At 37.1% G+C, this 24,034-nt stretch overlaps 1 protein-coding gene across 5 annotated transcripts in view; it reads left to right on the top strand.

The window, feature by feature from the left end:
• CADM2 (cell adhesion molecule 2) overlaps positions 1-24,034 on the top strand; it is a 549,455-nt gene that overhangs the window by 435,605 nt on the left and 89,816 nt on the right. For all 5 annotated transcript variants that reach the window (XM_079299722.1, XM_079299720.1, XM_079299721.1 and 2 more), the window contains 3 exons: positions 439-591; positions 3,042-3,179; positions 8,370-8,540. In XM_079299722.1, coding sequence (XP_079155848.1) covers positions 439-591; positions 3,042-3,179; positions 8,370-8,540 — 462 coding nt within the window. The remainder of the gene's footprint in view (positions 1-438; positions 592-3,041; positions 3,180-8,369; positions 8,541-24,034) is intronic.

The following is a 24,034-nucleotide window of genomic DNA, read 5'->3' as shown; positions in this document are numbered from 1 at the left end:
CTTTTCTTAGCTCCAGCCAGGATCTTTCCCAGGCTGGAAATCTTTCTCAGAGACAAAACAAGGAAAGGTAGAAAAAAACCCACAGAAAACACCTGGTGTTGACCACTGAGCCACATGAGTGTCTCGTGATATTTTTTGGAGAGCATGTTTCCATAGAGGTGTTACCTTCTTTGACAAATGAGTCTTTTCTACTTTGTTTTGATCTCCCTTGTATATATGCCATAGTTTTTCAATAAATTGTTCCTTCTTGCTGTTAGGAAGAGGAATCGTGTTGCTGTATTCTTTCACCTTTTCCGAACCCAACAGTGAGCTCTGCCCATTCTGTGTTGTAGGGTCTGGTTTCTCTAAGAACCTTTGTGGACCCTCTTGTACAGCACTCCACACTTTGTTCACATGCTGGATCCAACCTTTACCTGGATTTTGTTTGTTGTTTTTCAGCCCTGAGGGACAACAGAATCGAGCTGGTGCGAGCGTCGTGGCACGAGCTGAGCATCAGCGTCAGCGACGTGTCCCTGTCGGACGAGGGGCAGTACACCTGCTCCCTGTTCACCATGCCTGTCAAAACTTCCAAGGCTTTCCTCACCGTCCTGGGTAAGCACAAACAGCTGAGCAGAAAGAAGCAAGTGTTAAACTCCTCAGGCTCCTGGCAAATTATGATAAGAGTGAACTTTTCTGAGGCTTGGCAGAAGATAAATGTAAGCGTCTGATCCGGTTTCCCCTGATGTTTATTGTTTCATATTGCTGTGCTGAAGGATAACGTGACTCTCAGTGCTTGCACCGTAGCAGGATAATGAGTTGGGGAGCACACAGACACCACAGAACGAGCCCTCCATAAAATGGACATAACCTCTGAGTGCCCAGCACCACGAGGGCAAAGGAGGTGCATGTGTTCATCTCCTGACAATCTATTGGATAGGGCAAAGGGGAGAAAATCAGAAAGCATGAAATCAAAACAGGCTTTAGAGCTTTTTCTTGAGCTGTGCATTTTTTTTTGGCTCATTCTGCTTTTTTTTTTTTTGGTCTATAAAGTGCAAATTTTCACTGGGTTTGCCACTTCTTTTATGCTTTATCCTCTAAGTGCTCTGCTGTTTTCCCCAGAGGTTATAGATACACACAGAAACACAATAGATTTCAGGAGATGCCCAGGAAATAAAGTTTCTGCTCGAAGCTTTATATGACTCTGTGAATGTCAGTAGCCCAATCAGCCAAAATTGCTACAGTTCATTGAAACACACCTGCGAACCTAAGAGGTTATATGATTTTAGAGATTGATTTTTTATTCTTTTCCCCTTTCTTCTGGCCCTGAACATGACCCTTTCTTTCTTTTTGTTTTATTTTTATATGTGGATGGGCAGACAGTTGAATTTAATAGGACTAATGTAGGGTATTCTCTGTGGCAGTAATATTAACATTAATCCAGACAGGGAATTGGTTTTGTGCTTAGGATATGAAATACATCTCCCTTTCAGTCCCTATGAGACTATTTTACAAAAATCTTCACAAGTTTGCCATTAATGACAAAAAGCACTCAAAGCAGAATATTCTGGAATACCAACTGCCTGTGCTTTATCTTCTTTCTGTGGAGAGGACTTTTTGATCTAAACAATTGAGGAGTGTGCCAGTTTGACCTTTCAAATGGCAGAAAGACATAGAAAGATGTTACAAAGACAAGAAAACCCCCAAAATATCAAGCCAATATTTATTAACAGAAGTAACTTGATCTTTAACAATCCTTTAAGCCTTACCTTTATTTTGGGGGAGGGTTTCATGAAGTTTTCCCAACATCATTTACTTACTTTCCAAGAAAGCTGCAGTTTACTATTCCTCCCTTTTTTCATTTTGTAATTTCCTATTTCAAACTCTTAAAACATTTTCTACTGGAGAATGAGATCTTTGCAACTGAAATATATTACATCTTTTAATCAGATAAATTATCCTTGTATGTACTAATGATCTCTTTATTGACTGCTCTGCTTTTGATTAGAAAATTTAAGTGTCAGGGTATTGTAGTAGACACCATTTCCTGTCCTGAAAGAGAGAACTAGATTTATTAAAGAGATGTACTATGCAATAGGTGTTGCTGCTTTTCTTTCTGTGTACATAATCTGTCATTTTGGAAAAGATATGTAGAAAAACTGAATTATTAAATACAGAGCACAGGATCAATTACTGTGACCAAGCCCTTTATCTTGCCACAAATGTGAATGCACCAAAGCACTGTAGCTGCAAGTTGTAACTGACATTTTTTGAGGTTTTTAAATTACTGCCATCAGTATTACTTTAAAATAAGTTACTCCTGTGTCTTCATAAGTTAAATGGATTTATGCACACAGCGATCAAAACTTCTCCAATTTTTTTCATATTTTTGTTTTTGTTTTTTATTAAATCTTCCATGGTGCATTGAAAAACAACAGTTTCCAAATTGAATATGATGAGTATGGTATGTCTAAATCATATGGTCTCCTTTGAAGAACTTTTATTCAGCTGAAGAACTCTCCACAGTTAATGGAGCTGTGATTTCACCTCTCAGGGTTTTACTTTTGCTTTCTCTGAAGATAAAGTGACTCCATTATTTATTTTCACCCTCCCTTTTCCCTGGATTTCATATTAAAGTCTTCATTACTTAGGTGTAAATATCTTCTGAACTTAGGTCAGTTCAGCTTTTTGTTGCCAGTTATGTTTAATTTTCACAGCTTTGTTTCTAATGTGCTTTGTCATCCTGCTTGCTGTGCTGTGCAGTTGAAATATTATAGCAAGCTAGACTAGACCTGCATGCAGAATATACAGAGATAAGGTATTTATTTAAATCCAATCCTTTTCTCTTAGAAAATTAGGTAATTCCTGGTTTATTTATTTAGAATCAACTACAGTTCAGATTGATGGTTAATTTACAATAGAAAGAAGTTTAACTGACAAGGCACAAGGAATTAATTATCCTGTTTCCAGAATTCAGAGCATATGAAGAAGTGATCTTTAAGTTGGTCGTGCATTTGTGGCAGCAGCTGACACTATCAGAGACATTTTGCTTGTTTGCTTGTTAGGTGTTCCTGAGAAGCCACAAATTACTGGATTTACCTCACCAGTTATGGAGGGAGAGAGGATGCAGCTCACTTGCAAGACATCTGGTAGCAAGCCAGCAGCTGATATCAGATGGTTCAAGAATGACAAAGAAGTTAAAGGTATTTAAAAAGATTTTGGTGTCATTTTGTCCAATTGTCAAAACTATACACTTTGTAGAATTATGTTTTTTAACATGAGTTTGTAAAATTGCTCCTATTGGGTCATGAAAAGAGTTGAGGATTGTACACAGATGAAGAATTGATTGTAATTTACTGTAGTGGTCATATAACCATCTCTTTATTGTTTCTTCAAATGGTAAAAACTGACGGTTTGGATTGCTCAGAAGTCTGTGCAGCATAATAAACTCATCTGTGAGGTTTCATAGAGAAATGTGTTCTGGATTATTATCACAGAGCACTCATCCCTGGTATTTTCCTTTTCCATTCCTCTTGTGCCATTCCAAAACGGGGTATGTCTGATTTAGTTAATTCCCAGCTTTAGGTTGCACTCCCCTAAAAAATGTGACCATGTAAAGCAGAACCAACTAGAGGTGAAAAAAGAATGCACTCCCCTAAGAGAGCCATGGAGCCTGCTCTGGTGAAGAAGAGTCAAAACAAAGAATCAGGAAAACTTCACAGGGGCTGGGGGGAGTTGGACAAAATCTGCTGTAGCTGAAAAGCCATTGAGTGACTGAAACCAAAGCTGACAGCAAGGATTTGCCTTCAAGGATGCAGTGAGCTAGGAAAGAGCTGCATATAAAAAGCTGTTTATTTCCTTCCCATCTTCTCTTTCACTTGGTATGTTCTTTGCTCAGAACTTAGTTTTCTACTCCATATTCTTAAAAATGCTGGAATAGTTTTAAATCCTCGTTGGTGAATGAGTGAGTGAAGAGAATTTCCTGATGCAGAAAGCTGTCACAGCTCCAAGCCAGCTGAGGTGCCCATTATAAAGTAAAGGATGAAAAGGATAAGGTATTGGTATTTATTCATTTCACCTCTATTCATTCTGCTATAAGACCAGATGAATAAATTATTCAAAATCCACCTTTTCTGTGTTGCTTTAAAAAACAAAAACAAACACCCTTCATTTATCTGATTTGTCTAATATTTTGGATTTCATTAGCTCAATAAACTGCCTCAAGCACAGTTACAAAGTTAATTACAGAACCATTTATCTTCCTTTACTATTCTCTACCACAGCTCAATGTGCATAAGCAGAGCTGTGGTATAAAATTGGTAAATAAAGGATATTGCAGATGATTGCCTAAAGAATTCTGTCCATTCTAGAGGTGCCCTTATATTTCTAATGAAAATGAGAATAGTATTGAAAGGAACAAGCATTTTAGACTGGAATAATTTGTAATGTGTAAAAAAATGCATAAACAAAATAATTATTTTCATTACTGGGAATTCTGAGGAAATTGATGAAAGATATGCAGCATCTAACCAAATGTAAGTAAGAAGAAGAACTAAACACAGCCAACACACATGGCACAGCATAGGTTGTGTCCTCCAGGAAAGATGTCAGGATGAATATGCATATTCAAGGCTAAGATTGGAAATAACTACAAGCCATGTCAATACTATAAGAGAAAAAGTGATGCAGTTGGCCTAACAGCAAGGCAACATATTTGAAAAGGTCTGATTTTAAAAATTATGTTTTAAAATCTGGTGTAATATGTTTGTCTTTCCCTCAGCTGACATGTAATTGAAGCCAGCAAGCAATTTGGTGACTTGACTCTTTAACTAATTTGTTCTTCTCAAGAGTTTCTAAAGGGATTTTTAAAAAAAATCAAACTGGGATGAGGAACCAAAGGAGCAGGAAAGGAGTATGAAGAAGAACAGTAAAGTGGAAAAAACACCTGGCAACCCAAAATAGGAGGAAAGTACTGAGCACATTCATTTCAGTTTAGTTTTCGAGGTCCTCTGAAGAGCACATTGGCATTTCTCAAAGGTTAGAAATAAAATAACCTAACCAGTCTGCAGTGGCATCAGCAGAAGTTACATTAGCTTTGTGCAGTGTAAAAGGTGAAATGATAAATCTGAGAAAATAGATATGAAATGATATGCTAATGCAGCTGACATTAAAGGTTACAAGTTCGTCTGTCTAGCACCAGTAAATCCAATTGTGTTACACTGTATTATGCATGTTGCAAACGAATATAAATGATGCACTGAGATCAGAGTTGCACCAAAGGGGAAAAAGCCACTCTAAAATTGTAGCTCTATTGCTATTACTCAAAAAAAGGAATCATCATCTGGTAAAGGAATAGTGTTTGATAAAGTAAGTGTTAGTCATGAGAGAGACTGAATGTGAAGCACCGGTGCCACACCTTTTACTTCAGTGTTCTGTCACTCATATATGCACAGTTTAACAAAGGCATCTGCAGTTTAGCACCCTGGTGACATTTCTGGAAGATTATTAAGAACAAAAGTACTGCAAAAGCTAAATGCAAATTTTTCATTTCGAAATTACATATTTTTTCCAACAGAAGTTGTTACATGCTCTTTCAATAAAATTATATTAAGATTTTTTTTTAGCTAATAAGGCCATTTCATGTCTGAATTTGAGTTTAAATGTAAACAAAAATTATATCAAGTGGCTAAGTCTTCTCCAATTCAGGTTTGAAAATCTCCCAGGACAGAGATTCCATAGAAACATTTCTGTCTGCACTAGATTCTTCAGCATTCTAAAGCCCTCCTGTGGAATGTTTTCATTATTTGTAGAAATTTCATGATACATAATCTGAATTTGTCTTGGTATAACTTGTGTTTGTTGCCCATCGACTTTTGCTGTCACCTCTGAGGTGATTCTGCCTTTTTTTCTCTATGGCCATAATTTATGTACTTTAAGGCAGCAATTTAATCTGGTTTGAGTCTTCCTTTGGGTAGATAATACCAACTTTCTTAAAATGTCCTTGTACAGCTCCACTGACCACAATGCTTTTCATCAGGTTTATTTTACATTTTTACTTCAGAGAGCCCAAAACTGGGCTTGATACTCTCAGTGTAGCCATGCCCATGTCAGAGAGAGAAGAATAACTTCCCTTGAGTTTCTGGCTGTGCTTTTACTAATGCAGGGCAGCGGGTTTTAGCTCTCAGCCCTGCAAGGGCATCCTGTTTATTGATGTTCAACATGTCCTACAATTCCAGGTCCTCCTCTGTAGAGGTGTATCCTTCCAGCCTCTTCCATCACACTGCTTCCCACTCTAATGCTTTTGTAATGGATTTCTTTTCAACCTTTTCTTCAAGGGAATATTTAGGAGAGAGGGGAGCAGCAAGAAAACAAATGGAGCACAAGGCTACAACTGATTTATTTAAAAATTCTGTAAAATCTTCTGAGTGATGGAGGTACCCATTACCTGATCAGCACCATTCTCAGACCCAGCTGGGTCTGCACTCAATTAGCACATATTGCAATCACACCTTCATTTTGCCATAAAGAAACATCTAAGAAAATGCAGCTGATAAGGAGGACAAGCTAAAAATTTCTGTTGGTGAGGGTGCCAACAGTTTGTAGAATCTTATCACTGCTCTTTTTGCAGAGGAAGTTAATTTTAAGAGTTGAGCTCTTTCACACAACAGATACCTAGAGAGAAACTTCTAAATATCAATTTAGGAAATCAACTGCTTTTGTTTTTCTAAAGGATTAAGAATCCACAACCTCTCAATAAAATTAAAGTTGTTGATGTTTTTCAGGAGTCTTCTGTCCCCCATCTGAAGTCAGCAAGCAAAGAGATGTGCACATTACTGATAAGCAGAATGTTACCTATATAGTTGCTTATTATTAAATTTGGAAACCTAAGTCACATGTGTTTGCTTTAAATATTAGTGAAGACATTTGTTATTTGATTATAATAACTTTGCCTTAGATCTGGTCAGTATTTCTCTCACCTACTAATCCCTAAATAATAATAGTGACCATGGCAGAAATTGAAATCTTTTAAAGCTTAGAAGCTTTACAGGCAGAAAAATTTATATGCAAGAAATAATTATTTTTATGGGAAAAATGGAAACTGTATAACTACATGGTGTCCTTGTCTGTCTGGAGACAATGATAAAGACCACCTCTCTGATGTCAGAGGTATTTTTAATCTAAAAAGACGTAGCTTAAGCCATTGAAGATTTGCTTTCTAAAATTGATATTTCATGGAAATTTTATTTAGGTCATTCTGTTCTCTAATGGGATTTAGTATAATTTGTAAAACTGAAACCTCTCACTTTTTTAGGGCACAGAGGACATATGAAATCTCAGTGTAATTTAATATATATGTTTAAGTATTTATAGATGTCTTTTCAAGCTTTCATTGCAATAAATCAATATAACAAGCTTACCATGTATCTGAAATAAACTAAAATCAATAAGCATCACAAGTAGTTGGAAACCAAGAAAAACAATTCTAAAGTATGTGTAAGAAGAACTCATGTTCCAGTTAATGCATTCAAGCATTTAAACACAAATGCTTAGTTTTTTGGATCTTCATTTCTAGCATGGAATTCTTACAACAAAATGTTCTGAATGTGAATCTTTACCTTAAGCTGAGATGATGTTTCCTAAGTGTAGCTGAAAACTCCCTCCCCTGCAATATCCGTGCTGAAAACTCTCTGATTTTTAACTGGATCTGCACAAAAGTATCAGGTCAATTTTGAATGATATAAAGCAGTGAGTGGAAGTTCTCTGCAGTAATCTTATTTTTGGTCTTGTTGGAACTCATCTGTATATTATAGTAAATACCATGACATGTTCTATTTACAGTTGTTTATTACCACTCGTGACTATACCTGGGATTAGTTTTATTAGTAAATTAGCATAATTCTACCCAAACAACAGAATAGCAATGAATAAAGTAAGCATAGGATTCATCTATGTGCACATGGCTGCAGTAATATCCATATATTGCATTACTGTGAGAGGCTGTAAGAATGAACTTGGGAAATTAAATATTTAGTGGCACTGTGAATATGGAAGATAATGAGGATAGGACAAGATCACAATCTTTTTCTGATGACCTACAGAGAAAGATTATATCAAATATGGAACCTAAACATTCAAGAGGTAATAATGAATGGAAATTTTGTTTGAATGCAGTATCATGGAACAAGTCTTAAAATTTTTCTCTTTCAATATGTATTTCCTATTCTGACAATGAGACCAAACTGATGAAAAACTGCAGTCTAATTACTTTTATACTAAAGACACCAATGTGTTTTTCCCAACAAACTGTGATCGAAAATTTAGCTGCCTAATACTAGACCACTTTTTTCCCCAAAATTTTGGAAAGATAACTAACTGTTTGTTCTTTCTTTCAGATGTTAAATACTTGAAAGAAGAAGATGCAGTTCGTAAAACATTCACAGTCAGCAGCACGCTGGATTTCCTAGCAGATCGCAGTGATGATGGTGCAGTTGTAAGTTGCAGAGTAGATCATGAGTCCCTAAACTCTACACCTCAGATAGCAATGCAGGTTCTAGAAATACACTGTAAGTAAAACACGTTATACATGCTTGCTTCTTTTATTTTTTTTTTTTATTTTATTTATTTTTAGTTTTGTTTTGTTTCAAAGTGTCTGTTGGAGCAAAATTCTCTGGTGTTGTGCAGATAGCTTTCTTTTAGCCAGCTTCTGTGGTTTGTATTTGGTTAGTTGGGTGTGGCTTTTATTTTAATTTTACAGGAGTGACTCAAAAGAGTTTAATGGGAGCTTTACAATTGAGAACACTGTGAGACTAAACTCTTGGTTTTCTTTGAGAAGTGGTGGAGAGGAAATGCATTTGTATTTTTTGGTTACCACTGAAGCAATGTAAATGTGTTACTAAACATCAAGAGTATCCTAATTCACAGTTTTCCTTGAAAGTTTCTCAAAATATGAAATAATTCACAGTTTTCCTTTAAAGTTTCTAGAAACTTGAAACAAGGGTCTAAATAAGCAAAGTTTGTAGCAGATTGCCTCAATAATGCTGAATCCTGCTAATGAAGTTCAGTAGTGCTGTTAATAGCTCCAACTCAGGAAGAAAAGCTCTTTAGGATTTATTTTTAGGCCTGGCCTACACAAGTTGTTAGTCTAGCTAATCCAAACTTCAATTCTTTTGTATCTTTATATATTGGTTATTTTTTTTCTTTCAAATAGTCTTTCTGGATATGATGTTTTTCATGGTGCATTGTTACAAAGTTGAATGAATCTGGTTTCCTATCTGTGTGCCCTTGCACAGTGCCCTACTCTGAAGTCAGGTTGTCCTTTGAGTCAGTGGTTTTTTCTCACTTAGAAACTGTGAGACACACAAGAGAACACCTTTTCACCATCACCTGACATCTTCATATTCATTTGTGTTATATCCACCATTTCCAGGGTCCAGCTCTTTGATTTTCTGGAGAACACTTTTGCATCTCATTGCCTAGCTAGCAACAACAGGCATCTGCAAAGTGTCAGACCTGGGGAAGGGAAAAGACCTTCCATGAATCTCTTTCCAGACCAGGTGCAATCACCTGTTGTAAACCAGGCAAGGCTGTCCCTGAAGCAGGAAAACATTCAGTGGCTGCAACAAATTCCTGAGGAACCATGTCAAGGACTGCTGCCATATGTAACTTGTTTCTAAACAGGGATATTTCTATAAGCATCTAAGACTTGCAGCACATGTAAAATGCAGGAAAGGCAAAAGCACTCTGTGCACAAAAGCTGACAACTTTGCTAAAAATGCCATCTGCAAAATATCTGAAAATGAAGAAAATGTGGATTAGCATATGTACTAAAAATGTTTTCTGAAACATTCTAGCCATCATTTTACTGAGGGAGATCAGGACCTTTCTTCACCAAATGGCTATTAAACACCTCTCCTAATATATTCAAATGCATCTGTGCTGAATCCCTAACAACTTTATTTCCTTGAATTCTAAATTGCATAGCCATCAACCACTGAACTCGCCCATGCCTTCACTCCCAAATCCTTTGCTCTTTCTTCAGTGCTTTGCTCAAGATGCTGGCACTACAGGAGATGAACCAAATTGAATGATATGGTAGTCACAGAAAAAGAGGTTTAAAATGGTTGCCATGTAATGTAATGGGGTTGAAAGTAAAGGCAGGGCTCTGGTTTGCATGAGCATCATAAGGCAGAAAAATCTTTTTGTGGCTTTTTGAATATAGTACCTCCTGAATATTTGTTGCTTCCTTCCAGTTTTCCCCCTTGGCACTACCTTGCTGAATAGCAGTGAGGTGAATCCTCCTCTATGCTTGTTTCTCCAAGTTTTGAACAAGACCCTTCTGCCTCTTCTCAGCCTCCCTGAAGTTCTCTACCAAGGTCAGACTGCACTGGGCATCTCCTTTGCTGGTGTACTGGTACTTTCCTTTATGTCAGTGCCCCTCAGACTCAGCTTATCAAAAGCCATAATGCAAAAGTAATTGTTCTCTATCATTCCTGCTTGCTCCATTAATTTTCCACCAATCAATTTTATACTCTCCAGCACTGGTACAGAGCTGTTATATGTGGAAAGAGAAGTGATAAATGTGCCCAAAAGAAGCTGAAGTTTAGGGCAGAGAGTGATGGAAGTACCATTTAAAGCTATGGAGAAAGAAGTATTGTATTTTATAGTGATGAGAAGACTAAGAACAGTCTTTTGTTGTCCTTGTTCTTGCTGCCTACATTTCTATGGTCAGCATACTCCAAAATCTCAATGCTGGTCAAATTTTGGAGGGAAACTTTATAAAAAGAAAAGAAAATTCAAGGAATGATGATGTTCATGACAGTGCCTTAAAGAAAAAGAGGAGTGAAATGATTCACTGGAGCAATCTCAAATAGTCCAAATGGAATCCATTACACTGGAACTGGGCTGCTTGATTTTATTTTCTCCTTGTGTTGCTCACCATTGTTGTGGATATTACTGCAGTCACTGGAAACTGCTTTTTTCCCATCAGTCCATAAGATTTCAAACATACAAAAGACATCCTGTTTATATTAACAAGAATCATGCTCACAAGACCCTGTGGAAGCTGATCCAATATATATCCTCAATGACACCTTTCAGCAGGGCAAAAACAGTGCTGGCAAAATTGATGAATTTTGAGACCTCAAAGTCAGGAGAATTTGTTAATCTGACAACCTGGGGGCTCCAGCCAAATTAGTGTGGCATTGCTACATGCTCTTAATGTCCCAGAGATCTATAAAATTGCCAGACAATTGTGAGAGAATGATAAGCAATTCTCTTAAAATGGTCAAAGAGAACAGCATGAGTGAGCATCAGCTTGGCAGACAATGAATGTACAGAGATGAGGCATCACTAAGTAGAACTGCACTTGAGCTTTAAACATGTTCTTAAAATCTGAAGAGTTTTATCTGTGGTACATAGATGGTCCTCATGAATTATCAGCATATCATCACCAGCTAGAAGAAAAGGGCAATAAAAACTTGTCTAGGCATTTCTGCCCTGAATAATTATGGTTGAAAATTTAAAAGCTTTCTTTGTTTCAAGCAACTGACCCCTGACAATGGACAAAACATTGTGGCTCCATGAAAACAAACAAACAAACCAACCAAAAAGCAAAGAAAAGTAGAAGAGAACAGTAGGAACTACAGGGTTGTGTTGGCATTCGGGGGAGGATAGGTAGAGAGAAAGGAAAGCAAAATAGTGGAATGAAGTGACAGGTTTTAATATATGCCCACTGAAAGATAGAATAAAATTAAGTCTGCCTTAGATGCTGAGGCTGTATGAAAGAGATATTTGTAATTAGTCCATGGAGACATGTAGATAGAAGTGCTTATGAGTCCACACAGCTGCTTTTATCATCAACTTTAGTAGGAAGTAAACTTAACAAAATAAAAGCCATCAGATATAGAATATGTTTATTCCCTCTTCTACCCCTTACACATAACTTATGTTTTATTATTGTGACAGAGAAATCAAATAAGCTTTCCCAGTAGTGCTACAGCATATTACATGAAGCTGCGGACTAAACTTTTACACTCAAAGTATTTTTATTTTCTATTATTTTTATTTATGTGGATGTAATAGAAATAGTGCCTAAGTCCTTCTGCTGCCCTTCCCTTCCCTTCCCTTCCCTTCCCTTCCCTTCCCTTCCCTTCCCTTCCCTTCCCTTCCCTTCCCTTCCCTTCCCTTCCCTTCCCTTCCCTTCCCTTCCCTTCCCTTCCCTTCCCTTCCCTTCCCTTCCCTTCCCTTCCCTTCCCTTCCCTTCCCTTCCCTTCCCTTCCCTTCCCTTCCCTTCCCTTCCCTTCCCTTCCCTTCCCTTCCCTTCCCTTCCCTTCCCTTCCCTTCCCTTCCCTTCCCTTCCCTTCCCTTCCCTTCCCTTCCCTTCCCTTCCCGTTCAGTCAGGTAGTTAATTCTTACTTTATTTATATTATTATTTTGAGGGAGACTGTGCTCAATCCTTCTTTTTAAAGGGCTTCACAGATTAACTTTGCAAACTGGAAATATTAAAATAATAGGGGAGAGTATAGCATACCCCCACTCCAGACTGTGGGATAATTAGCTCCTCCAATCTTTTGATTTATTTGTCTGTAATTTATGTCATGTCTCACTTGTGCTTAATCCTTCATCTGTATGTTGTGCTCTGTGCTCTGCAGGGCAGCCAAATTGCCCAAGTCTTTCTGCTGTGCTGAAAGGTTTGTCTGTAATTTAGTTTCTGCTTGGCCAGCAGAGGTTTGTGGTAGCATGACACTGCTTGCTGAGTTTATTTTCCTCTGACCCCTACTGTCAATAGCAAACCTAAAATAGACTTGTATCCCCTCTGGCTTTGCTCTGAAGTTTGCTTGTCAGCCTAGCTGCCACTGGTTATTAGGAAGTGCTTCTTGCAAGTGATAAATACAAATCTCAAAGGGATATTTAATTTCATTGTTTACTTCTGTGTTCAGACTAAACAAAGAATGCATTCTTTGTTCCTGTATTAAGGAATCATGGGTACAGTGCTTCAATTTTGAAAGCTTTTCAGTACAATGTTCAAGAGATTGTCTAAGTCTTTATCTGTGCTCCTGAAAAGACATTTTGAGGGCAGGTACAACTTCTGGTCCACATCTGGAAAGTCAGTGAATTTTTCTCATTTCTCCTCAGTGTTACAGACATGTTGTAATTCCCAAAAGCAGAATCTCCTCCTTCTTCCAGCTCTTATCTGAGCAGAAACCAGCCAACATGCTCCACACTGAACAGAGTGCCATAAAATTACCCAGTGGCAATTACCTTACCTTAGTGAAGATTCTCTGACTACAGCAAATTACTCAGCAGACCTCAGTAAAAATTAATTGTGTAAATCTACCCCAGAGGCTGCTTTTGAAGCCTTAAAGTGAAATCAAATCATTTGAACTTCAAACCTAATCATTCAAACTAAAATGGCAGCTGCAACTGGGACCCGTGCTAATGGACTCAGTGAGATTTTGCTCAAAAGCTGACCACACTCCCAAATGACAGCACTAATAAGCTAAATATGTGTTATGTAAAGAAGTGTCTAGAGAGGCAGTTTTGAGTAAATCCTATATTGGCAGACACAGATGTGCAGTGAATTGTCAGCCTGACAAATCTATAGCTGTCAGCTAACTTGCTTCCACGGGCTATTCCAACATGTTTGTGTGATAGGCACCCTTCTTTTGTGGGCATGTTATTAGATTCTTTTGCAGTGAACATCTGGACTTGACTTTAGAATTAGGCAGCTATTCCATCAGAATGTTGGAATCACTGTCCTGGAAATAAAGGTATTGATTTTGCATTAAGCAAACAAAGCCCTGCGAGTGCAGCAGGCTGCAGGTCAGGGCAGCCACGCCGTGTAGGACACAGGGTGTGCACGTGTGTCTGACAACACTGTGCCCCTCTCACTCCTCATGTACAGCAAATGGAGGCTTCCCTGGTGAACAGATGGGTCCAGAATTTCTGCTGGTGTAAGCAGAGTAATTTCATCAAAGACCTACATTCCCTGATGCTCGCTAGGAGGGTTTAGCTCATATTTTCTGATTGGCTGCTTTCAAGTTTTTGTTGGAACAGAGTTTCTAACACACATGTTCTGAACAGAGACTAGCAAAAAAATGTGTGTGAACATATAAAAATATATTAAATATAATATATAATGTACTACACTTTCATATAGGACTTCATAAAATAAGGTATTCTAAAAAACAAAAGGCAAGAAAAGGGTCGTGCATTGGGTACTAGACTCTCTCTGTGATGAATGTCTAAAAAACTCAGAGCTGCCCATCAGAACAGTATATAGAGACATAAACCCTGTCTTTCTTAACCCTTAATATTCAATTCTGATGAATTTGTCACGTGCTAAATATGTTAGTGGCTCTTCAAGGTGTCTGTCTCTACCCAGACTTGTTGATTTTTTGTAGCTCAGAAAGGGTAGATGTGTGCCCATGCAAAAGCACACAAAATGGGACACTTCTTAGCTATGATAAATTAGGAGAGGAAAAAATTTCTCTGCCTACATATGGTCCTTCTGTACTGTAAATGAGTAAAATATGTGTCACACATTCATTTTCTTTAAGCTGTGTGACCATTTGTCTTTTTGAAGCTGATTCTAATTTTCTCTTCATGTGTTCCTTTCTTTTTACTTACTTTAGTTGTTTCCCCCAGTTTTGTGCTTAAAAAAGATCTTTGCTTTTTCACTTTGGCAATCTCCCTCTCTCATTTGCTTTGAAATTATTTAGTTAAGTGGCACCTATGCTTTAGGAACAAGGGCACGTCTCCCTTTTTTGGAAGTAGCTTTTACTTTCTAGGCAGAGAATACGCTTTTCTGAAGGGAAGAAAATATGAGAGTTAAAAGAAACTTCCTTCTCTGATGCTGATCTCTTTGGTTTCAGATCAGTCAAAAGAGTTGTTGAATTTGTGACCAGTTGTTTGCTTGTGACCCTCTTTTCATTACACTGTGTGATACCCTGACAGACACACTGGCTTAGAAGTAAAATCTGGTAACATTTGGTGTGATTACACACTGCCACAATCTTTGTATGGACAATCTAGCAAGAGGTATACATCCCCAGAGTCAGAAAATGCTTTGTAAACTGGGATAGGTGTCATAGCACAGCCTTCCAATTTTTTTATTTATTTTTTTTTTTTTTTTAGCAGGGCCCAAAATACTAGGTGAATTCAAACAAATAGCCTGTGTGTTGAGTCAGGAGTAAAAATAGTTGCAATTCTTGTGAGAATTGAAACTTGTTTTGATGTTGCCAAGAGAGAAAATGTCTGTGCAATGATAACTTCAATCAATGAGTTTAACCACACAATTCTCCTGTAACTCCTGATACTGTGAAAAGACCTGGATTTTCCAGGGATTTTCCCTAGAGCCACGAAAAAAAGAACTCACCTGAGATTTGCACATCCAGGGCTTTGTAGCTCTCTATTCCAAACTAGCATGATTTGCTCTCCTCCTATAACCATTTTATCATGGTATAATTTGAGTGTTTTGGAACTGTGATACCTCAGAGACTTTTGGAATTTGTGGAAGCATGCCAACATTTGCAGCTTGGTCTTATTGATTAAAGCCACCTTTTGTTGCAGCTTAAGAAGCAAGAGGGGGCTGGATTTTCTGTCTGATGTGCAGACAGGACCCTGGTCTCTCACAAAGCCTGTGCCTCTGTAGCCCAATCAAGCAGGGATGTCCTTCAGCTCAGTGAAAAGCTGTGAGCTGCTCAGGTGCTGTAGAGGCTTGTGAGGAAAAGCTGGATGTTCCCATAAATGACTCCCTGCTCTGAAAGGGAGGAAAACTGATGCTCCCATCCTGTAGAGATCAGCTCCCTGAGCACTGCTCCTGTTTTCTCTTTCATTGAAATCTGTGGATTGCTGAGACCTTGGGAAGGAGACAATTCCAGCGTCTTCCAGCTGACTCTCTCTTATCTAAGTTCATCCTTTTTTACATATTCAGGTTCCCATGTAAGACTCACCCATGCTGTGACACTCAGCCAGCCCAAACAGGTTTGGGTTTTGTTTTTTCTTCCTGAATTCACCCTGTGAATATTAATATAGAAAATAAATATATCTCAATACAATACTTTGAGGACCAGCTTTCCATTCTGTCTCCCTTAAATGAGGGATGTTTCTGTACTTACCAGTGTAAGATGCAGATAAAAAGAGTAATGATAGCAGTGCAGTTTAAAAGCTACAGTTTCAGCACTCTACATCTCTTCATATTGAATGAAAATTAAGAAAGAAGTTAATTATATAGGTCAATAATTATGTAAGCACTGTGTTAATTAGTGCACTTATATTTTTTAAGCTTTTCATATTGGTGAATGATTGAAACAAATGGAACTTAAAGGAGAGTTGCTGCAAACAGTAAAGGATGATATCTGTGAACAGGAAAGTTCACTGCTACAATTTGCATGTTTAAATGAGATCAATTAGGTTAATGATGGATGAAAATAAGAAATCCATTATTTAAATGCAAAATAATTCATAAACTTGTAAGCCCATTTAGTGCCAAACTTTCATCTTTCAAAGGGGATATCCAGTTCAAAGGGTTAATGTATAATCCTGACCTTTACCAACTGGAGGCTTATGTTCAAATATGGTTTACAAGTGAAATATAACCTAATTTATTTCTCTGTAAAATCTTATGTAGAAAATCCACAGGGTGGCTTGTCTACTCTGCATATAAACTTTGAAATCTGGTGTAGGCAGGATATTCCATGTGCTTGTTGTGTGACTAAGTGATGCCTCCAGAAGGTTTCAAAGGAAGTTTGGGAGGGAGAGTTCAAAAATATTAAAAGCAGCAAAGACTAGCAAGCAGTGAGGTAGTCTGGAGGAAAAGATAAAAAAGCATATGCAGAGATCATTACCAGAACCTCCCAAGGAAGAAAAGTTTACCATTCATGAGGATGGGGTGTCTATTTTCAAGAAGCAAGTCAAATTTTAAATTCCTGATGCTACTGCTTAGTTATTTTTATATAGACTAAACTTTTATAGTGTCCAATATCTGATACAAATGTCAGAGGAAGGATTGAAGAGATATTTGGGACTGTTGAGCTTCCAGAGCTCTCATTTAACTTCTCTAACAGTTATGGATGTACTGCATTTCTTAAGCCATATTCAAGATAATTTAAGTCAGACACAACAGAACAATGAAGGCTTTAAACAAAATCTGAGAAAGCAGAAGATAAAGTTATATTGAAAGGTCATGTGCTTTCTCAAAGTTCAGCATTTCTTTATAATATGGTTTAGGCAGAACACTTTTCTTTGTCTTTTTTTTCCATCTCTTAACAGCAAAAGTGAGATAAAACATAAGTAAGTTGGAGAGAATACAGTGTAAGGCAGTGGAGATGCTAAATGGAACAGATTGTTTACTCTGAAGAAGTGGCATGACAAAAATAATTAAGCAAGATGAAAGTTGTAAAACTAAGCTTCATCACTTGCAATCACTGGCAAAAACAGAACTGCTTTGCAAAGAAAATATTGTTTCTACCATATCATTCATGTGTGTATGGGACTTGGTGCATAACTCAGAAACCAGTGACCCATTCTGCAAGGCCATGTGAAGGGAGTGACTGTGACCTGGTGCTGTCTCCACCAGTGGCACACACTCAGAATTGGGGTGACAGTGCCACTCTGTCCTCCACTTAATTCAGCTGGGGCTGCTGATGTGCTCACATTTATCTCTGCCTGTTTTAAGGCCAAGCACAAAGCAGGTAAGGATGATCAACATTAGGTGACAAAGGCAGGGGAAGGTTGTAAACATTTGGAATAGAGCAGGGGGAACTGTGGAGCTTTGGTGTTGTGCTTCCAGCTTCTTTTTTACCCTCCCAAAACCCCAAGCCACATGTTGTGTACTAGCACACTTTACTTCCTTTATTTGTTTCAGTAATTGTGGTGAAAGAGCCTGGCATGACCAGCAGGTGAGGTGCTGAAACAAGTCCAATGGATATCTTTAACAAAGTACCACATAATCAATGCCCACACAATTAGTAACCTGAATGGTTTCCTGAATGGTTTCCTGCCAGGTTGGTGCTCAAATTCAGGCACTCATGTAATATGAGTGTCAGGAGGGAATATTTGACTGATCAATCTTTCTTTTCCCCACACTGACATTCACTTTCTTTTTTCTTTGCATCCAGGAGAGTGTTTTTACACTCTTCTGTTAAAAGTGTTAATACTATTTCCTCTTTTAAAATAAAGCAGATGAGATTAAGGATGGCACAATAGCCATCAAAGAATCTCAGGTAACAAAGGGACCATATGCTGTTTCTGGTCCTGCTCAGCTGCAAAGCAGTTTTAAGAGAGTATAAAAAGAAGACATTGAAATATCCAGGTGGATATGGTAGCAAGTATTAACTTATATCAAACCTAAGTATTTAAGTACTATCATAAAGCTGAATGTCAGAATGTTGTTGAATACTTTTATTGAAATGAAGCACAATTGTCGTTGCACAATCACTTGAACTAGATTGACTCACCCACAAATATTACTAATTAAATAATTTTTCAGATATATAATATTGATTTTGTTTTTCTCTCATCCATTTAAGCAATGAGTTCTTCATTCTTTTCTAAAGCAGAGCATCAAATTTACTGTATCTGCCAGGTTCCTTTGGTGAAGTTACCAAGGCTTGCACCTAAGTGCTTAATCAAGGCAGCAGTGCACAGACAGAAGCCATGCTGCTTGCCATTTACAAAATAAGCCAAATTTGGGGGAATGCTGATTCACAGCTGTAGGATGCACAGCTGGTAAGTGTAAAAGCTATTAAAAATGGTGAGCACTTGCACAGAGCTGATTAAAGTGCTCCTCTCTCCTCTTTCTTGTCTCATTTGGGATATCCAATCTGATGTTTATTTTTGTGCATATTAGAGTAGTTTGTCCTTGGAATTTTCTTTTAAAGTCTCTTCTTTGCTAAACTTATTTTCTTACATTTTTCAGAAATATGGATAAAATTATGTAGGACTACAGAATTTTCAGTGAGCTTTGTAATTGCTATCCATATATGAAAATTAAAATCTCATGGTTTCTGAAGAAAAAAAAAAAGTTCCTGAAACTGTCCTGTGCTTACTCCAGTGCTAATTAATTTAGAAAGTAGATACATCATCATTTTCAGAGGTATCTGCTTATTTTATCTTTGCATCTGGAAATGATGGAAAGCTTCCAAGGAAATAAGAGAGAGAAAAAGTGCAATGAAAAATGTAGAAGGCTGTGACATAAATAGATTTCACAAACATGCATTTTGAAAAAGCAGACAAAAATGGGTAGAAAATAAATGAATTAGTCTCTCAGGAAAAACTTTTAAAATCTTATCATCTGGTAGCCATTTATTACCAGGTAGCAATAATCTTTTATTATCAGACTGTTAGATTTTTATAACATTTTTTAAAATGATAGCACCAGAACTGTTTTTGTTCACTGCCACACTAAAATATCTGAGAAATTTATGAAAGCTTTTCAGCATTCATAAGGTTTGTGGTCATAAAATAAAACCATGAAGTGAAGACATGCTGTTGGTAGCTCATAATTTAGCTAAACCTGTAAGAAGAAAAATGTGTTTTAATGAACCAGTTATAGCAATTTGCACTCTGGTACAAAAAGGAAATGGTGGTTTATGTTCAAAGAAAAAAAAAAAAAAAAGCCAGGTAAATATATTTATTAAGAATGGCAGATTATTAAATCTGAGTATTATAGATCCAGGCAGGAGGTGCTGCTGCACAAGATTAAGTGATTAATTCAGAATTTGGGGTAGTCTGGAAACAGTCAGTGGGTAATGGCAGGAAGGTGGGGTGATCCTTTTCCTTGCCAGATGATCTGGCAGCCTTGACAAGGATGTTACACCATAGAAAAGGTCTGTGTGTTTTATCTGGGCTGCCTGGAGCTCAACTGAGTGCTTTCCAAACTGGCAAGTGATTAATAAAACATGTTCCCTGTGTTGTTCAGGGTCCAGGAAGGTAAAACCTGCATCCATGGGATGCTCACTGATCACAGTGGGGAAGAACTGCTCTGTCAGACAAACCCAGCCCTCTTCCTGAACAGATCCTTTATCATATCCCATACTGTTGGATCCAATGCTGCTAAATAAAGCCTTTTCTTACTAGCAGTACTTTTTAAATCATTGAGTATAGGTGAAAATTTCTAGTGGAAAAAAAGGTACTTAAAACCCTCTACTCATCATCCTAAAGGATTGAATAAGGAGGTAGTGTCAGTGCTTTTAGCAGGAGTGATTTAAGTAACATTTGTAGCACATCCTGATGTATTGTGAGCTCTTGCTTCTCCTGACAAACAGAACCAGGGAAGTGTTTGCCCCTCCCTACATCTTTCTTTTTACTGTTAACACAATTTGCACTCAAACAGCAAGTCCAGCAAGGATCACAGCTTTCATCACAACAAACTCAGCTTCTTGCTGCAGCTGGAGAGATGTTTGTAATACAAACTACAGAGAGAGAATCTCCTTCAAAGGAAAGATGCATCAGAACCAAAGTATTCCAGCAGAATTCTAGGGTCAAATGATTTTAATCAGCTGCTTTCAATTATTTATGACACAATTAGGGACAGGATTGTTTCTGCCCTGATTTTGAGATGGGCACCTGACAATTTGGCTGCATGGTTAGGAGATTTAATATATTTGTTTTAGTGATATATTGTGTAGAGCTGTAAGTTTTTGTTCATCACATGCACATGTTTGACCAGCTGTGCCTCCTTTTTTCTCTACCATTTTCACAAGGTTTAGCTCTTTTTACTGGTTTGAACTTTCAAGACTAAGTAGGGCATTGTGGAAAAAAAAAAAAAAACCAACAAAAAAACAAAGCAGGAAAGAAAGTAAGTGCAGAATCCCTCGTGTTTTAAGAGATTTATTCAATATACATCACACTAGTGTGTGTCATGCATACAGGAAAGAACCTGACCAATGGATTTCTCCTTTTGAACCCCAAAGACTCATAAACAAAAATAATTTGAAAGATTTATCTTTCTCTCTGCACCTTGTATATATTGAACATTGTATGTTACTGTCACCAAATGGGACATTTTTTCTGTGCCAGGTCTCTTCGTATTCTACAAACCAGAAAAAAAAAGTTTTCTTTGGTGAAGGAAAAACAGATGAAGTCAGGAGAAATGTGATTTCTGTTTGGCACTATCACCCATTTCCTTAAAATTATGTGAACCAACTGACCCAAAAGTAAAAGTTGAGACCAATACTACTTTATTCATTGATTATGACTTAAACAGTAAATAACCTATTTGTTTTAAAATATTAATTATTGGATTGGTTTGATCATGAGAAAATCATGCTAAACATGTACAAAAAGAAGATCCAAACATTTGGCAAAATTATTGTATAGCATTTGAAACCTTAAATGGATAATACCACAGGAGATTTTAATTGAAATGTGGTAGAGCCCACATCTTCTGTAATGCCATTTTACTTTGGCAGATAAGAATCACAGACCTGGTGCAATGAATGAGTTTAAAAAGCCAAAGACTTGAAGGGACATTGCACTTTATATGAAATAATTTTCCTAACTGAGTATATATTTGTTCACCAGTTTGGACAAGTTTTTCTAAAGTTTGTGTCGGTGTTAGTAAAATATCTAAGATCTACTTGCTGCATTGAGTTTATTGTTTTTTATTTTTTTAATAATTATTTTAGCAATAAAAATATTGCCATCTTTGATGTGTAAGAAGGCTACTCTGAGGCCAGCTCATAAAGTACTTAAAAAAAAATTAAGTCAATTCTTTGCATGTGAAGCCCACTTGATGCTAAGGATTGACACATTCCTAGGAAATAGGTGGGGATTTTTCAAGTGTTATTAGTTTTTCTTTCTGTGAATATCTTCCTCTGGCTCTAGAAAACTTCCCTAAATGTAAAATGAAGAGTATATTCCTTGTTATGTTGACACTGAATGTAAATAGAGACAATTTGCACAGTTATGAATTGCTTGAGGAATTCTAACTCATGATGTGAATTGGGCTAAGAATTTTCTAATACCTGGGGTTTTTTTAGTGTGTCAGAATATCCAAACTGGAAAAAAAAAAAAAAAAAAAAAAAAAGCCTTTTCAGATTCAAAGTGGAATCTTAGTTCAATATCTGGCTGGAAGAGAGATCTTTGCATTCCTCTGCTATTGCATGGGAGGTCCTTGAACCAGACCAAGCCCTTAATCCATGAACTCCAGAGGCTGAATGTTCTAATCTCTATATTATTGCCAAATAAGTATTTTGCTGGATCTGATCAACATAATGTGAACACTTCAGTACTCAATGGAGTAAGTAACCTCTTTTTCTCATAAATTACTGCATGGGGTCTAATAACTGATCTTGATGGATTGATTACCACTTCTCACAAAATTCAAATTATGTCTAAGTGAGGGAGTGTGGAAGTGGCTTCCTGAGGCATGGAGGTAGAGCAGCCTCTAAAATGTAGACTGCTGAAGTATAGGACCCTTGGGATTAGTAATTCTCTCCTATCTATAGCAAGTTATTGTTTTTTGTGGGTTTTTTTTTTTTTTTTTAGTCTATAATTCAGCAGAAAAATTTGCAAATCAGGAGCCCGGACTTGGATCTGTACATCTGATACAATATTCCTATGTAAAATTCTGCAAAGGAGAACCACTAAGATTTTTCTCTGTTAATCCTCCTTTCACTGGACTGCCAAGGAAGGCTGAGATTTATCTTTTAACAAAATATTTAGAGAAATCTAGTGGCAAGAAGTTTATATTACAGCTAAAGTAATACATAAAATTGCCTGGAGGAAAGACTGCTGCGGGGTTCTTTGCATAGGCACATTTTGAGCACTCCTGGAATTCTAATGACTACAAGATCATGAATACACCTACTCCTGAATAGTCTCCTGCTTCCAAACTTTGTTTTTTAAAAGTGTCAATGAAATGCATGTGCTCCACCCACCCTAACATCTGCCCAAGAAGAAAGGTGATCTTATTTTATGTTTCTGGGACTGTAATTACATTGACCGAAGATGATTACATTAGGGAAGAATTATTTGATAAAATAGTGTGTTCCTATAATAACCTCACAATAATTCTACCCCTTTATCTCAAATCAAAATGATTTTTCATGTGCTTATTCCTACACACCTGTTGCTGATTAATGCCCCAGGATGAAAAGGGTTATATTTGATTTAGTGTCTCAGCCAGAGCTGTGAGTTCCATGAAAATATTGCTTAAAACTGGTGGGACCAAGGACTTCTGAAGATACATGTAAAAAATAGGCCAAATTACATTTTTACTATCTTGGCACTAAGAAGAAACTAGTAGAGATTGATTGTCTGGTTCTGTTGTTGGCCTGTTTCATGATCATAGCAAATTTGTTTGTTTTTATGAATTCAGTTTTTCATTTTTGCACTGTGTTTGTCAGGAGCTTGCACATTAAGTATAACATAACTTGTCATGCAGGATTTTTCCAGCAGCTTTCATATGATTACCTTATGTGAGTAAATTTATGAGAAGGAATTTAATCCTGCATGTAACCTTATAAAGGCTTGATGATAAAATAATATAAATATATACTGAAGCCTATTTTACTTCAAGCAATGTATAAACAACAAGTAAATTCTGAAAGCAAATACACCTTTAAGCATAGAAGATCTGATTAAGAGCAAAGGTCTAGTGACTGATAAGAACCACCTTTATTCTGAAAATAGCTTCAAAGAGATTAAATCAATCAGTAATGCAGTTCCACAAGGTATGAATGTTGCCATCAGCTGCTGCTGAAAGTACAACAAAAGTCAAGTGCTGAAGTGTTTAATTTCTTCATGCATCAGATCAGATTTTTTACCAGCTTATGCTGGTATCAATTTTCCACATGTGTTTACTGATTTTGAGTGTTGCTGAAGATGACATAGCCTGATCAAGAATAGATAAATCTTCCCAAAGCTTTGGAATGGGTTTCCCAGGCTTGTGAGATTAGATGAACCCAAATCCTAGAAAGATTGATGAAGCAGAATCACTCAGTGGAACTTTTGTCTTTGGTCTGCTGAATCACAAAAGGTTATATTAAAAAAAAAAAAGCCCCATGTCATAATTCTTACCTGTAGCTCATGTGTCCAGAAACAAACAAGCAGA

This window comes from Erithacus rubecula, assembly GCF_903797595.1.
Source record: "Erithacus rubecula genome assembly, chromosome: 1".
Lineage (NCBI taxonomy): Eukaryota > Metazoa > Chordata > Aves > Passeriformes > Muscicapidae > Erithacus > Erithacus rubecula.
The sequence above is the reverse complement of the archived record's forward strand: the minus strand, read 5'-3'. Positions and strand labels throughout refer to the sequence as shown.